This window comes from Ambystoma mexicanum, chromosome 8 (assembly GCF_040938575.1).
Source record: "Ambystoma mexicanum isolate Mex_15411 chromosome 8, UKY_AmexF1_1, whole genome shotgun sequence".
NCBI classification, from domain to species: Eukaryota; Metazoa; Chordata; class Amphibia; order Caudata; family Ambystomatidae; genus Ambystoma; species Ambystoma mexicanum.
In genome coordinates, this window is record NC_090929.1 from 1,127,825,085 (window position 1) to 1,127,839,144 (window position 14,060).

General features: G+C 47.8%; 1 protein-coding gene across 7 annotated transcripts in view; it reads right to left on the reverse strand.

Annotated features, from left to right (window-relative positions):
* MAPK8 (mitogen-activated protein kinase 8) overlaps window positions 1-14,060 on the reverse strand; it is a 956,840-nt gene that overhangs the window by 255,987 nt on the left and 686,793 nt on the right. For 6 of the 7 annotated variants that reach the window (XM_069611178.1, XM_069611180.1, XM_069611174.1 and 3 more), the window contains exon 8: window positions 4,762-4,833. The exons of the other annotated variant lie outside the window; for it this stretch is intronic. In XM_069611178.1, the coding sequence (XP_069467279.1) occupies window positions 4,762-4,833 (72 nt within the window). The remainder of the gene's footprint in view (window positions 1-4,761; window positions 4,834-14,060) is intronic. 7 annotated transcript variants of the gene reach the window in all.

Genomic DNA, 14,060 nt, shown 5'->3' on the forward strand with positions numbered 1-14,060 from the left:
AACCAAGCTGCGGAGCAGTTCAACAACAAAGACTTATTTGCTCCATGTAACAACACCCACCTATCAGAGCCGAGGAATGGCTTCCTGATTTTGAATGCAATTTCATTGACCTGGGAGACACCCAAACGAAATGGAACATTTGCTATAGTGGGTAGCCATAGACACTTCGGTGGGTCTGCGCGAGAAAAGGACAGGGCTTACACCCTTATGTGCCTTCCGATGTTTTAACACCTCAGGGAGGGAAAATCAGGGATTGATTGGCCCAGGAAACTAGAGTGGGTAGAACCAATGGAAGAAGGAACAAGAGGATAAACTAAGGAACGGGAAGCAGGGAGGTGTGATTTCGAAGCAGGGAGGTGTGGGTTCTGGTCAGGTCAGAGGAGGTGGACCAGAAAAAGGAAGGACAGTGTAGATGAGGCAGTTTATAGAAAAGGTGAGATATTGGCTTGTGAGAAAAGGTGGTACTGTGTTTTGGGTGTGCATGCCAGGTGTGTGATAAATAGTAGGCAAGCGAATGACAGGATTACCAAAGGAGGGTGTATGAGAAGGTGGGGAGTAGTAGTGGTGTGGCGAGAGTAGTATTTGTGCAGAGAGGATAGAGATACATTTGGAGGGACAGATAAGAGAGAGTGGGGAAAAAGGGAAAGAGGGATGCTAGAGGGGAAAAGGGGATGCGAAGAGTAGCAGAGAAAGTAGATGATCAGCAACCAACCAAAGGTCCCACTCCAGCAAGAAGGCATAGCTTAATGGATGGTTGCCCCTGTTGACCCCCACCACTCTGTGTCCCAAAAAGCGGATCTTTGGTATTCCATGGGAACACCAATAGGTTCACTTACAGAAATCTTACACCAAGAATTCTGAGTGCCATTGTTGAGTTCCCTATAATGGTGGAGGTGGTTCAATGAGTTCGCCCAAGTGTTGTCCACCTTGGGCATGTGCGAAGAAGAGAGTACAACGTTATGCTGTCTGCACCAAATCTATATTTCCATTGAAGATATGGAGACCTGGTATCCCGCTGTTTGCATGGTCTGTAAATAACTTGCACCATCCTTACCTAATGAGAGGAGGATACTTTTTCAGTGCCAAAGCTAGTGGCTTGGTTTTTAGAGAAAGGTCATGCGCCCTGTGGTTGGAGGAATTGGACAGATTGTCTATCTTGAAGGATCCAAGGATCAAATCATCGCATTCCAATGAATCAGTAGTCACAGAAGGGTCTCGAGCAAAGATACCATCTTAGACTTGGATAGGCTCATTTCAGCCTATGACCAGGTCCACCCTCAAGTGAGGTGTATGTGCCTTGGTGTGTACGCAAGGCACAAAGCATTGCTGCAAGGCTCTAATCTCCATCAGGAAGCTCTTGACAAGGTGCCTGACCCCAATATTCTATTTAAAGCCTTTCTTTCTCTTTAACCTTCCCATGGATAAGCTGCTCAATATATGTAGGACAAGCGCCACGACGACAAAGCCACTCTATATAGAAATCAAGGTAATCTTAATAGAGGAGAATTGGAACTCATTAAAGCCTTGCATGCCATCGATAACATTACCATATGTCCCGCGCACATTGGTATTGCAAGATTCAAAAGACTAGGAGACAGAATGTTTGAGATAATTGAGAGATATTAACCCTTTTTCTAAATTGGAGAGTGACCCCACTAAAGAAATGGATTGCCCTTAATTTGTTATTGGAACATAATGCATCAAGAAGTTGGATTATTGAGAAAACCAAGAAGCTTTAGTATTTCTCCCCTCTGCCTTCCCCCTACACTTTACGTTGGCACACTTGCACGATCTGAGTGACAAAAGGCCTATTAAGAGCGTTTGACTTGTCCTCCCTTCTCTCCTTTGTCTTATCGCGCCTAGAAACACATCTGTACACGTGCTTATAAATGAGATATCGTATCATAACATATCCGTAAATTCACAAACACGCTACAAAACCACCAGGCAGACTTATTGCATCTGCCATTGACCGTATACTGCAACCCTTAGGAGTATACATAAATCATTTCTTAAAAGAGTTAGTCCAGAAAACATTCATCTATATGAAGGACAATCTATTTTTTGAAAACATTGTCTTTTGTTCTAAAACAATTGTCTTCATTCTATTTACAATTGATACAAGGAGTTTGTACACTTTTATACTGCATAGCCTAGATTTGGAACATGGAGTGTTATTTACTGAAGGAAATCTTTCAGGCTGCCAAGGAGTTTTAGTTGTGTTGACAGTTATCTCACAAAACGTTTACTTCAGATACAATCATCAGTATTAATTGTAAGTTCCAGGTACCACCATAGGGGCGACTATAGCCCATTTACATAGCAATTGTTTCATCTACAGGTTTGAGTTTAACCATTTTGAAAATATTTTTGGAGTAGGACATTGACCATTATAATAGTTGGAATGTCCGAGTACCTCAGATTAATGATGGTACACACAATTCACAAAGAATGTGGGTACCCCAAGAAAACAATTTCTGGAAGTGGTTCTAGCATCTAGAGGATTTGTTATCTATATATATCGGAAACCCAATGAAAGGAATATTCTATTACCCTATGCTTAGTTTGCATCCGCTCCCAACACCAAAAGTCTCCAATATAGTCAACCGCTCAGGGTGAAACACATTGTTAGTGATGAAGTAGACTTGGGGAGCACCGAAAACAAAATTAAAGTGAAGGCAGCCTCCCAAGCTCATGTACAGCTCTGCTCTGGCTGCAGTAAGCAAAGGCTCCCAGTAGGGGGTTTTTGCTGCTTTTTTTAGTGCCGCCAGGGCAGAGCTTAACATGAGCTGAGGAGGCTGCCTGAAATGGCAAAATGGATGCTCCCATGTAAACGCTTTGAGCCTCGTTTGCTCAAAAGTTTACAAAGGAACTTTCATTAAAATGTTTAATGCATGTTTTCATTATTGCCCATCTGTTGGGACAATAATATTTTTAAGTGCACTATTCCTTTAAGGCCAGCCTTGTGCATTGGTTCAAAGGGAGGCTCCATTAGTTTGGTAAGTACAACGTTCAGGTCCCACCCGGGAGCTGGCTTGGAAAAAGGAGGATGAAGTCTTTTTACCCCTTCCATAAATGCTTTAATTACTGTAATTTTCCACCACAAAACCTTTTTCTGGGACATGGTGTATGCTGAAAGCGCAGCTAAGTGGACTTTCAGGGAATTGAAAACCAGGCCAGAATTTAGCAGGAGAGTAAGGTACAGGACAATATGTGTTGGTGTGCATTCAATAGGATTGATGCCTTTGCCATTGCACCAAATGACGACACGCTTCCATTTGCTGCAGGTGTTTGGTTTCCGTGCTTCTCTAAGTCGATCCATATATCTTTGAGGGAGTTGGGGGTGCCCAACCTCTATGAGCTAAGGAGCCAGGCTGCTAATTTGAGAGTTTGAGGGCATGGATGTAGTGTCTCCCCCTTGTCTTGCAACCGCATGTTGTAAGGGCATGGCAGCTTCCTGGGAGGGGAGACTGACATTGCCATGAGATGGAAGAACCAGGGTTGTCTGGCCCACATTGTGGCCACCAGAATCATCCTGCATTAAGCAATTGGAACAGGTTTTTGAGGAATTTGCACTACATGGGTACTTGGAAGGAGAACTTGGGGAAGCAAGTATGAAGGTGGGGGGAAAAAACCAAGACAGACATTACACAGACACATGTTGGGAAGGTATTATACCTTTGCAAAACATTTAACAACAGTCTCCTCAGCTCTCAATACCAGTGTTTGACCACTGAGCGTAAGTGGAGATGGCAAGCCCCGTCTTAATGCAAACCCTGAGTATTTTAAATAAACTATAAATAAATGTGTCGGTCAAGTGACAAACATTTTCCGGAAAAAACGTTTGAAACCTTATACATGATAGCCAACAATAAAGATTTTGCTTCAAGAAACCACTCCTGAAGGCCTTGTCCTGTAGCAATAAACACATTCATCAATAACCGTGCAGAGAAAGGCAGTGATCTGGCAACATACAGGCCATGAAACAGTAAAGATTGAAGGATGACACAAACTCCTAATCATACATAGGAGGGTGTTCTTAAAACGGATGATTTATCCTGTAACACAACATGAAAGGTGTAGGTTCAAGTCTTCAAAAGAAATAGCATTGATATATTGGAAATGTGTTCCTGAAAGGCAGCAACAGTATGAATAATTTCATTTATTTGGATACCTAGATGCGGGGCAGGATCACTGGCATCACTATATGTGTTGCATGGGCCTTTGATGAAGTGCAAATAGCATGGAACAGTAAGCTGGCCATCTAGCATTGCATGGATCCTTGGAGGGGGACCATGGCCCACTGAAATTAGTGAGGGTTTCTGTGGAAGCATAGGGCCCTATGGGATTAATGGTATGTATTCATCTGTGGAATTAAGGGGTCATCAGCATGTATCCCTTAATAGAAAGTGCATCCTGGTGTAAGCAGTGGGCCTTCTGGCGTTCATAGAGAGCAGAGCGTCCTTTGACACAGACCAGATTTGTAAATTCAGAGTCATGCCATCTGGCATTGTGCTGTGGTGAAAATGAACCAACAAAGATTCTGCATGTTGGGCGAAGAGTGATTCAATTTCAGATGTATGCAACCTTGTGTGGAGAATGACAGCAACAGCCACTGGGGCAGAACTTCATGACCTCTGGGTCAGAGCATGGTTCAATTAGACCAAATGGTGGACCGGGGGTGGACACCATTGGAAATAGGGAACACAATTGCACCACTCAACCATTATCTGCTGCATCTGAAGCGCACAGTAAGGATACGATCTGAACCGGGAAATAAGACTCCACCTTTGATCATTTCTCCCAAGATGCACCCAACTGACCAAATGTCCACTGAAAACAAAAGGGATTGAAATTAACATAAAAGGATCAGCTTAAGACAAAGAAGGGTCAGACACATGATTGGTGTGAAAGCAGAGTGAAAGAGCTGCGCAGACAGAAGGACTAAATAAGATAGCATAACTGAAAACCACCATAAGAAGTAAGGAGACAGGGCGAGCGAGGAAAAAAGCTGCGTGGATGTGTGGGCGTCAGGGTAACAGGAGGGGGTGGCGTTCAGGAGAGGTAAAAAACCTTAACGGGTAGGGTAGAGGATATGTGAATGAGTCGAGTAGTGCAAAGGCACCACTAGTAGCGTACAAGTAAAGGTATCCAAAATTAGAGCTGTACATTTAGCTCACTCCAGAAATCCCCTTGTCCTGAGGACTAGTAAAACAGATCCTATACACCAGCTATAACGTATGTCAGTGGCATAATGGGTGTATGGGTAGAGGAGATATATCATTCCAAAGAGTGGTGTTGAGATGAAGTTACTGGTGTAGTACTAGTCCTAACCACACCCCATATCCAAGAGGAAGAACAGCTCCACCATGTGGGCCAATACTCAAATGAAGCCAAGAATACAAAATATGAAGAAAAGAACAAGTTACTCTCTTACCTGGTAACGTTCTTTCGATGGGATGGTCCGACGACGTATTCCATATCTATGACAGTAATCACCACAGCTGTGCTGCTTCAGAAAATCTTTGGGCGTCTGCGTCCTGCGTCAATGACGTCGATACGCTGTCAAGGGCCTCCGTCGAGCCGACGTCCCCGGATGTTATAAGTAGGACACACAACGCCCGTAGCCTCAGTTGCAGTTTTTTCCCAGAACGTGTGGCACCAATCTTCTGCCAGTATGAGCACAGAAAGCCTTGCGGAAACATAAGCTGCAATCGCATAAGAAATTCTGTAGCAGGGAAGGCAGGGAGGGAGCGATATGGAATACGTGGTCGGACCATCCCATCGAAAGAACGTTACCAGGTAAGAGAGTAACTTGTTCTTCGAGGGGATTGGGTCCTCCGACGTATTCCATATCTATGACAGACTCCCAAAGCAGTACCAACGTAAGGAGGTGGGAAAAGAATTTAGAACATACAAATTTAGAATGCCCAATCAAATTGCAGAGTAAAGGATCGCCTTGCCAAAGGCCAGATCCTTCCCATTGGAAGAATCTAGGGAGTAGTGACGTACAAAAGTATGGACCGAAGCCCAAGTGGCTGCTTCACAGATGTTACGAATAGGAACACCCCTCTGCAGAGCAGTAGAGGCAGCCCTACCCCTAGTCGAATGGGCCCGTAAGGCTACCCGAGGGTCCTTACCCGCCAGGCGGTAACATTCCGAAATTACCAAGATAATACATCTAGACAAAGTCTGCTTAGTCACAGCTTGTCCCAAACGCCTTCCAGCGTAACCAATAAAGAGCTGATCGTCCACTCTGACCCGGGACATGCGTGAAATGTAGAAACTTAAAGCTCTCCTAGGATCCAGCCTATGGAGCCTCTCTTCTTCCTTACCAGGATGCGGAGGAGGATAAAATGCCCGAAGAATAACCTTCTGGCTTAAATGAAATTCCGACACCGCCTTCGGAAGAAAGGAAGGACGAACTCTAAGGACAACCCTGTCCTTATGAAACACAGTGAAAGGTGGCTTAACTGAAAGTGCCTGAAACTCACTCAGCGAGCGGAAGTGACCGCAACTAAACATACAGTTTTCAGGGTCAACAGTCTCAAAGGACAAGAATGTAAAGGCTCAAATGGAGCACCCATCAGAAACTTGAGAACAAGGTTCAAATCCCAACTTGGCACCTGGAAAGGTGGCAGAGGGAACACATTAGTGAGCCCTTTTAGAAATTGAGAAATTAACAGAATTCTAAAATAAGAACACTCCTCAGACGAGTGCTTAAATATGGACAGCGCCGCCAGGTAACCTTTAATGGTACCCACTTGCAAGCCCCTGTGGGCTAAAGAACGCAAAAAAGACAGAACCACAGGAATGTCACATGAAAAAGGATCCACATTCTCAACCCTGCACCAGTCGCAGAACTTTCTCCAATGCCAACGGTACAGGGACTTTGTTGCCGTCCGTCTGGCCGAAAGCAACACCTCCATCACGTCTTCAGGGAGGTCCCAATCCTTATACCTCAACCTTTCAGAAGCCAAGCATGAAGGTTGAGGGATCTGACCTCTGGATGGAGAACCTGAGCCCCCCCTCCCATGAGAACAGATCGTCTCGGTAGGGAAGACGACGTGGAGGGCAGATGGTCAAGTCGAGAAGGTCCGGGTACCACGTTCTCCGGGCCCATGCCGGAGCAATGAGGATCACCCGGGAACCTAACCTCCGCAGCACTTGCGGGATGAAGGGGATTGGAGGAAACGCGTGCAGCAGTGGGAAGGGCCACTCCACCACGAACGCATCTCCTAAGGCTCCTCTTGGAGGAAATTCCCGCGAGCAGAACCTTTCGCACTTCTGGTTGACACTGGAGGCGAAGAGATCCACTTGAGGGGTCCCCCAAAGGGCGTAGATCTCCAGGAGAATCTCCTGAGCCAACTCCTACTCGTGAGAGATCACGCTCTGCCTCCTCAGAGCGTCGGCCATCTCGTTTTTGTGAGATCGAAATATCCTGCTGGATGGCCCAGAACCAGAGCTGCATCGCCTCCCTGCACAGAGGAAGTGACCCTGCCCCCCCTTTTTGTTGAGGTAGTGCATGGCCACTGCGTCGTCTGTCAGAATCAGCACATTCTTTCCTCGCACAGTCGGCAGAAAAGCCTTCAGGGCAAGCCTGACAGCCCTCATCTCCAACAGATTGATATGGAATCTGGACTCTGACGGAGACCAACGACCGCTGACTGTCAGCTCGTTGGCATAAGCTCCCCAACCTGTGAGGGACGCGTCCATCACGATCGTCACCTCCGGCCAGGGTAGCCAAAACAGAGCCCCCCTCATCAGATTGCCTTTGACGGCCCACCACAGAAGGTCCTGGGCGACCGAGGGCGGCACCTGAACGGGGTCCGACATCCTGCCGGAGGACTGTGACCACTGGAGCTTGAGAGCCCATTGCAGAGATCTCATCCGCAACCTGGCCTCTGGCACCAGAAGAATGCAGGATGCCATGAGGCCGAGCAACCTCAAGAACTCAAACGCTGGGAGACTCTGGGCATGTTGAAACTTGTGCACCATCTGCTGAATGTGGTGAGCCCTCACCTGGGAGGAAAACACTGCCCCAGGGACATGTCGAGCACTGCTCCGATGTACTGGAGCCGCTGAGTTGGCGTCTAATGGGACTTCTTTAAGTTGAGGCAGAAGCCCAGCTTGTGAAGGGAGTGGTAGGTGACGGACAGATGATCCAGGACTTGCTCAGGAGAGCGTGCCCTGATCAACCAATCGTCCAGGTAGGGATAGATGTGAATCCCCCCTTTCCTGAGATACGCTGCCACCACCACCATGAGCTTGATAAAGACCATTGGGGCCGAGGTCAATCCGAATGGCAGGACCCGAAACTGAAAGTGTGAGTCGCCAACTGCCAACCTCAGGTACTTCTTGTGCTTGGGATGGATCGGCACATGAAAATAAGCATCCTTGAGGTCGAGAGAAACCAACCAGTCCTGAAGTTGGATGGCCTGGAGGACTTGAAAAAGAGTAACCATCTTGAACTTGTCCTTCCTGAGGAGCTTGTTCAAACCGCGCAAGTCGATGCATGATGGGTCTCAATCCCCCGTCTTTCTTCGAAATCAAAAAATAAGGGGAATACCATCCCTTGTTTCTCTCCGCTACAGGCACCAGTTCTATGATGCCTTTCTCCAGCAGGGATTGAATTTCCTGCGCAAGTAGCGGATCCGGACTCTTCAAAGAGAGATTCCCTGGTGGATTGTCGTGAGGCCTCTGCCGGAAAGGAAGACCGTAGCCGTGGGCTATGATCTCCAGAACCCACACATCTGAAGTAATGGCACGCCATTCTACGAGATGCTGCGCCAGCCTTCCCCCAACCGGAGAAGCATGGGCCTCATGACTGAGCTGAAGCGGCTGCGGCAGTGCCTGAGGGCAAAGAGGCAAATGCTTGCGCGGCCTTGTCACCTCAAGTACCTTGTTTTCCTCGTCTGGCACTCCTACGGTTGCCCCTTTGACTTGCAGCTCCTCTCGATTTACTAAAGGACAAGTAATATCGAAAGGAACCTCCCCTCCATTGCTGTCCCATAGGACGAAGAGGCGGAGGTTGGCGAACTGCAGCGCCCAACGACTTTGCTGCAGCTTTGGAGGTCTGCAACTCTCAAGACTCTCTTCAGCCTTGCTACCAAAAAGATGTTCACCATCAAAGGGCATGTTGAGGAGGCAGGCTTGCACATCAGGAGCAAAACCCAACTTCCGCAACCACGTAAACCTGCGTATTACGGTGCTCGCCGCCACGGACCGGCTGACCCAATCAACCATGTCCAGACCCAACTGAACGGATTCACACATGGCATCCTTGCCATCCTGCACAATAGTAAGGAAACCATCCCGTTCCTCCCCTTCGGGAATATGATCAGCCACTAGGGAAATACAGTTCCACAGAGTGTGCGTGAAACGAGACAAGGCACAAACGAAGTTGGCAGCCTGAAGCGCCATACCCCCAGAAGAAAATACCTTCTTCGCCCAGCCGTCAAAACGTTTGTCGTCCCTATCAGGAGGTATGGTAGGGTACGACGTCTGCTTTGCTGCGGCCGTAGCCGCCTGCACCACCAAACTCTCCGGAGTAGGGTGCGTGGTCAAGTAGCAGGGGTCGCCACTGGCTGGGCGACATTTCTTCGGCAAGGACTTGCTCACTGCCGGGAGACTCTCTGGAGAAGTCCAAGCCGCTGCCACCCTTCTCTGCAAGGCCATATGGAATGGCAGCACCGGGTCAGTTGGAGGACCTTGGTCCAGGATATCAGTCAGGTCATCCTGCTGAAAATCCCCAGGGGGGCAGACCACCCCAGGTAATCCTTGACCCTCGACATGAGGCGCCGGTATGAGGAGTCGGCATGCGTGCCAGGCTCCGGCCTACCAAACTTCACCTCTGGAGAGGTGTCTAGACCACTGGTGTCGTGCAGTGACTGATGCAGGTCCTCAAGTTGACTATGACCAAAAACAATGTCATCAGGAACCCTTGCAGGAACCTCACCTTCCTCAGACCCCTCATCCACCTCAGAAATCCAGATGCTGGAAGGAGGGTACAGAAAAAGGCACAAAGACATGTTTAGCCTTGGCCAGCGCCTTCCTGGGGGGTGCCACCGTGCCACGGGGCACCTCCGACAAAGCCACCTCGAAAGGCGTCGAGGGCATCGATGGAATCGGCGTTGACGTTGAGCGCAGCGCTGACAGCTTTGACGGCGTCGACACAAACCTAGAGGGCGGACCCCGAGCGTGTCTCTCGACAGCCTGGGCGCCGATGGAGTCGACGACTTCCTCGGAGGCGGGGCCTCGAGAGAGTCCGTCGACGACCTCGGCGTCGCTGGCATTGATGTCTTCCTTGAAGACTTCACAGGTTCTCCCGGTCTCGAGGGCGTCGAAGACCGGGATTTGGAACGGACATGTCTAGAGCAACCATCCTTGCCCGACCGGGACCTCGAAGGCGCCCGGTGGTCGCGACGACTGCTCGAGCCCGAAGGCGGACGAGTGGTGTCTCTAGCACGGCCACGACCGGCATCCTCAGACGGCACAAACGGACCGGAGCCCTGCGATTGAAAAATCGCCAACATCTCCTTTCGGAAGGAATCCCATTCCTCAGGAGTGGAATGCTTGTTGGTCCTTGGAAGAGGACGGGGAGGGCGACCTGTGAACGCGCTTCCTGGAGTGCCTTGAAGAGGCAGAGGAATGGCGGGACCGACTCCCAGACCGAGAACCGCTAGACTCACGACAACGATGCAGAGAGTCGCCCCTCGAATCGTCCGTCGAAAGACCAGTGGAACGCAACTTCTGGGGCTTGGCCACCTTACCGACCGACAGCTGCTTCTTACGCTCCCGCAAAGCCTTCGATGTGAGCGATTGGCAGTCGATACAGTCGTCCGCATCATGGTCCTCCCCGAGGCACCAGAGGCAAGCGTCGTGCGTATCCGTCAGCGACATCTTGGACCTGCACACCCGACACTTCTTAAATCCAGACTCGGGAGTGGAAGAAGCCGAAGACATCATACAATAGCAATGAAGAAACAGGTTCGAAGAACCGAAAGAACAGGATTCAGTAGTATCGAGGCGCGCCGAGATCTCTGAAGCGATCACGTTTGCAGAAAAAACGGAACCAAGGCTACGGGCGTCCTACTTATAACATCCGGTGACGTCGGCTTGACAGAGGCCCTCGAGGACAGCGTATTGACGTCATCGTCGCAGGACGCGGAAAGACTTTCCGAAGCAGCACAGCTGTGGTGATTACTGTCATAGATATGGAATACATCGGAGGACCCAATCCCCTCGAAAGCATGTTTCTCACGCATGCCTTTCATCCACATTTCACAAGAGTACTCGGCATAACTTCCATTCAATCAAACAGTAACACTACAGAATAATGTGAAATATGTAGAAAACATGAGGCCCATTACTGTACAAGGAAACTTAAAAATTAGTCATTAGGGATTGCTACACGGGTGAGCAAATGTTTATATGCTAAAACCCGGCTCGCTCGATTTAAAACATTTCGAATGCCTCCAAATCAACACAATTGGGAGGATGCGGATTGCACAATTCAGAAGGTATCAGGCCAACATGTTTCCAAGTACTTTATGTTCAAACTAGAAAAAGGAACTAGAACTAGGCGAAGTAACTGGACAAAATCATCTTTGGGATGCTCAACGAGAGATTATAATGGTTAACAGGAGCCCAGATGGAGGTCTCTTGCAACAATGGCTGATTTGTACACTGCCAGGTGGGGCATGCTTTGCACACAACCTAATATGAAAGCCCAGTTTGCCATGCTAAGCACTGGATTTGTATCCCATTTAAGGAATGTCTTCCCACTATGTGGCCCTAGTCAAGTGAAAGCAAGGAAGATCCTGTAGTAATTTCTACAAGCAAAAGAGATTGGCATCCATCATTTGGATTAACCGGTTTGTTGTCACTAGACAATTTCAAACAGACGGAATCCCTTTAAGGAATCAATGAACTTTGCAGTCGCTTTTGTTTGTATTTGTATTTATTTATTTGCATAGCACTCCCTAGCCCAAGGGCATCTGGGCGCATTTCTTCAAGGGGTTGCAGTTACATAAGTACAATATTACATTTACAGTTGATGATGTGCATAGAATACAATGGTTAACAGGACGTGAAAATATATACATAGCCAGATTTTGCAAGTACATGGCAGAGATGTACATTATTTACAGGTTGTCCATATCTATGCGGACCTACGATGAGAATGATGAATGAGGGGTGGATAAGTGAGGCATCTAGGACTCGTGGCTGGAGGTCTTGTGTTGTGAGCCCGTTTTTTTGTTTTATATCTGAAGGAATTGAAGGACGGTTCGAATCTGATAGAGATGCATAGAGAGTTCCATAGCTTAGCAGCAAGCACGGGGAAGCTACAGCCCCCTGCCTTTTGAAGCTTGAACCTTGGTATGGTGAGACAATGTGTTTGAGCTGCTCTGTGGGGTCGGTCAGAGGTACTGCAGGTGAATCTATTGGGTAGGTAACTAGGTGCCCTGTTTGATAGGCATTTGTGCGTGAGTGACAACGATTTAAGGGCTATTCTATGATTGACTGAGAGCCAGTGTAGTCTACGTCTGGAGTCAGAGATATGAGATCTGGGGATATTCAGTGCTGCCATGATGGTGTCGTTTTGGAAAAGTTGTAGTTTTTTGGTATTCCGTTAGCTAGTACCTAAATATAACACATTACAATAGTCGAGTTTAGACAAGACCAGTGTTCTGGCTAGGGTAATGCAAATGGGGGTTGTTATAATGGGTCGGCAGGCGGTGATGAGTTTACAGGTATAGGCCACTGAGGTGGTTATGGCATTGGTTTGTCTAGTTAATAATAGAGTGGAGTCTAGATATATTCCAAGTGTTTTTACATTTTCGGAGACCTTGATGGTGGTGACATCAATCATAAAGGAGTCAAAGTCAGAGTTTAACTTGTTGAGTCTAGGTTGTGATCCAAGGATGAGGAGCTCTGTCTTATCGTCGTTAAATCACCTGTGATCAGTATGGCTTGGATGACTAGGTAGATGTCGTTCAAAGCTTTGGTATCTGTTTTGTAATCACCTGTGATCAGTAAGAGTATTTGGGTGTCATCTGCATAATTCGTGTAGGTGACGCCCAAATAATCAAAATGTGTTCTAAATACAAACAGCTTGCCCTCTCAGTGGCTCTTCCAGGGTGTTCATTTTGGCACAGAAGCTACAAAAGGGGATGAGAAGAGGGACTGGGGCAGGAGTATGGGAGAGAATTACATGTATTACTCACTGTAATAGCATTTCTGATGATTGTATCTGCTTAGATTCACATGCTGTACAGAAAGTCCGACATCTAGAGGTTATCGCGAAGTATTGTATTTTTCTTTCGAGGATTGAAAAGGGACGTCGACATGCGCATGACTGCAACACTAACCCGAACATGATGTGCAGTGTACCCAAAATCCCTCATGCGTCGAGGTCCCTCCGATTGTGTTTTTTCTGCCGCGAGGGAGCTTTATAGTCAGTGTGAGTGGGTACAGAAGAGAGAAGGTAGAAGATGTCTATGTTCCTTCTACTCCAAAAGGGGAGGAAGGGTGGGTGCATGTGAATCTAAGCAGATACAATCATCAATAACATCAATAATGCTATTACGGTGAGTAATGCATGTCTTCTGATGCTTGTTAATCTGCTTAGAATCACATGCTGTGCATAGACTAGAGAGCAGTACCCTGAGATGGTGGTGGGATGTGAGAAGGAACAGTAGCAAAGAGATGTCTTAGCACCACTTGTTTCACTTGAGAATCAGACCTAAAGTGTGCATCTTACTGTTGGGCTGTTGGGCATGTGGCAGTATGAGCCCACTCCCCTTACTATATCTTATACGATCTACAACCCAGAGCCACGCACTGTACTCTCCACGTACGGCGAGTGTTTCATTCAAGCGCAGATAGGACTGGAAAGACTGCAGGCCTTCAGTGCCTTTGATTTCCAGTCCTTACGAGTGCTTGGCCGAGTGTGGCCAGAACATTACCTTTTGCTGCAGAACAGACTACAGAGTCTGTTAACTTTGTTTTCCTGTGAGGAGGAGCCTCCTATGCAAAATACACGCCACTAGCGGAGT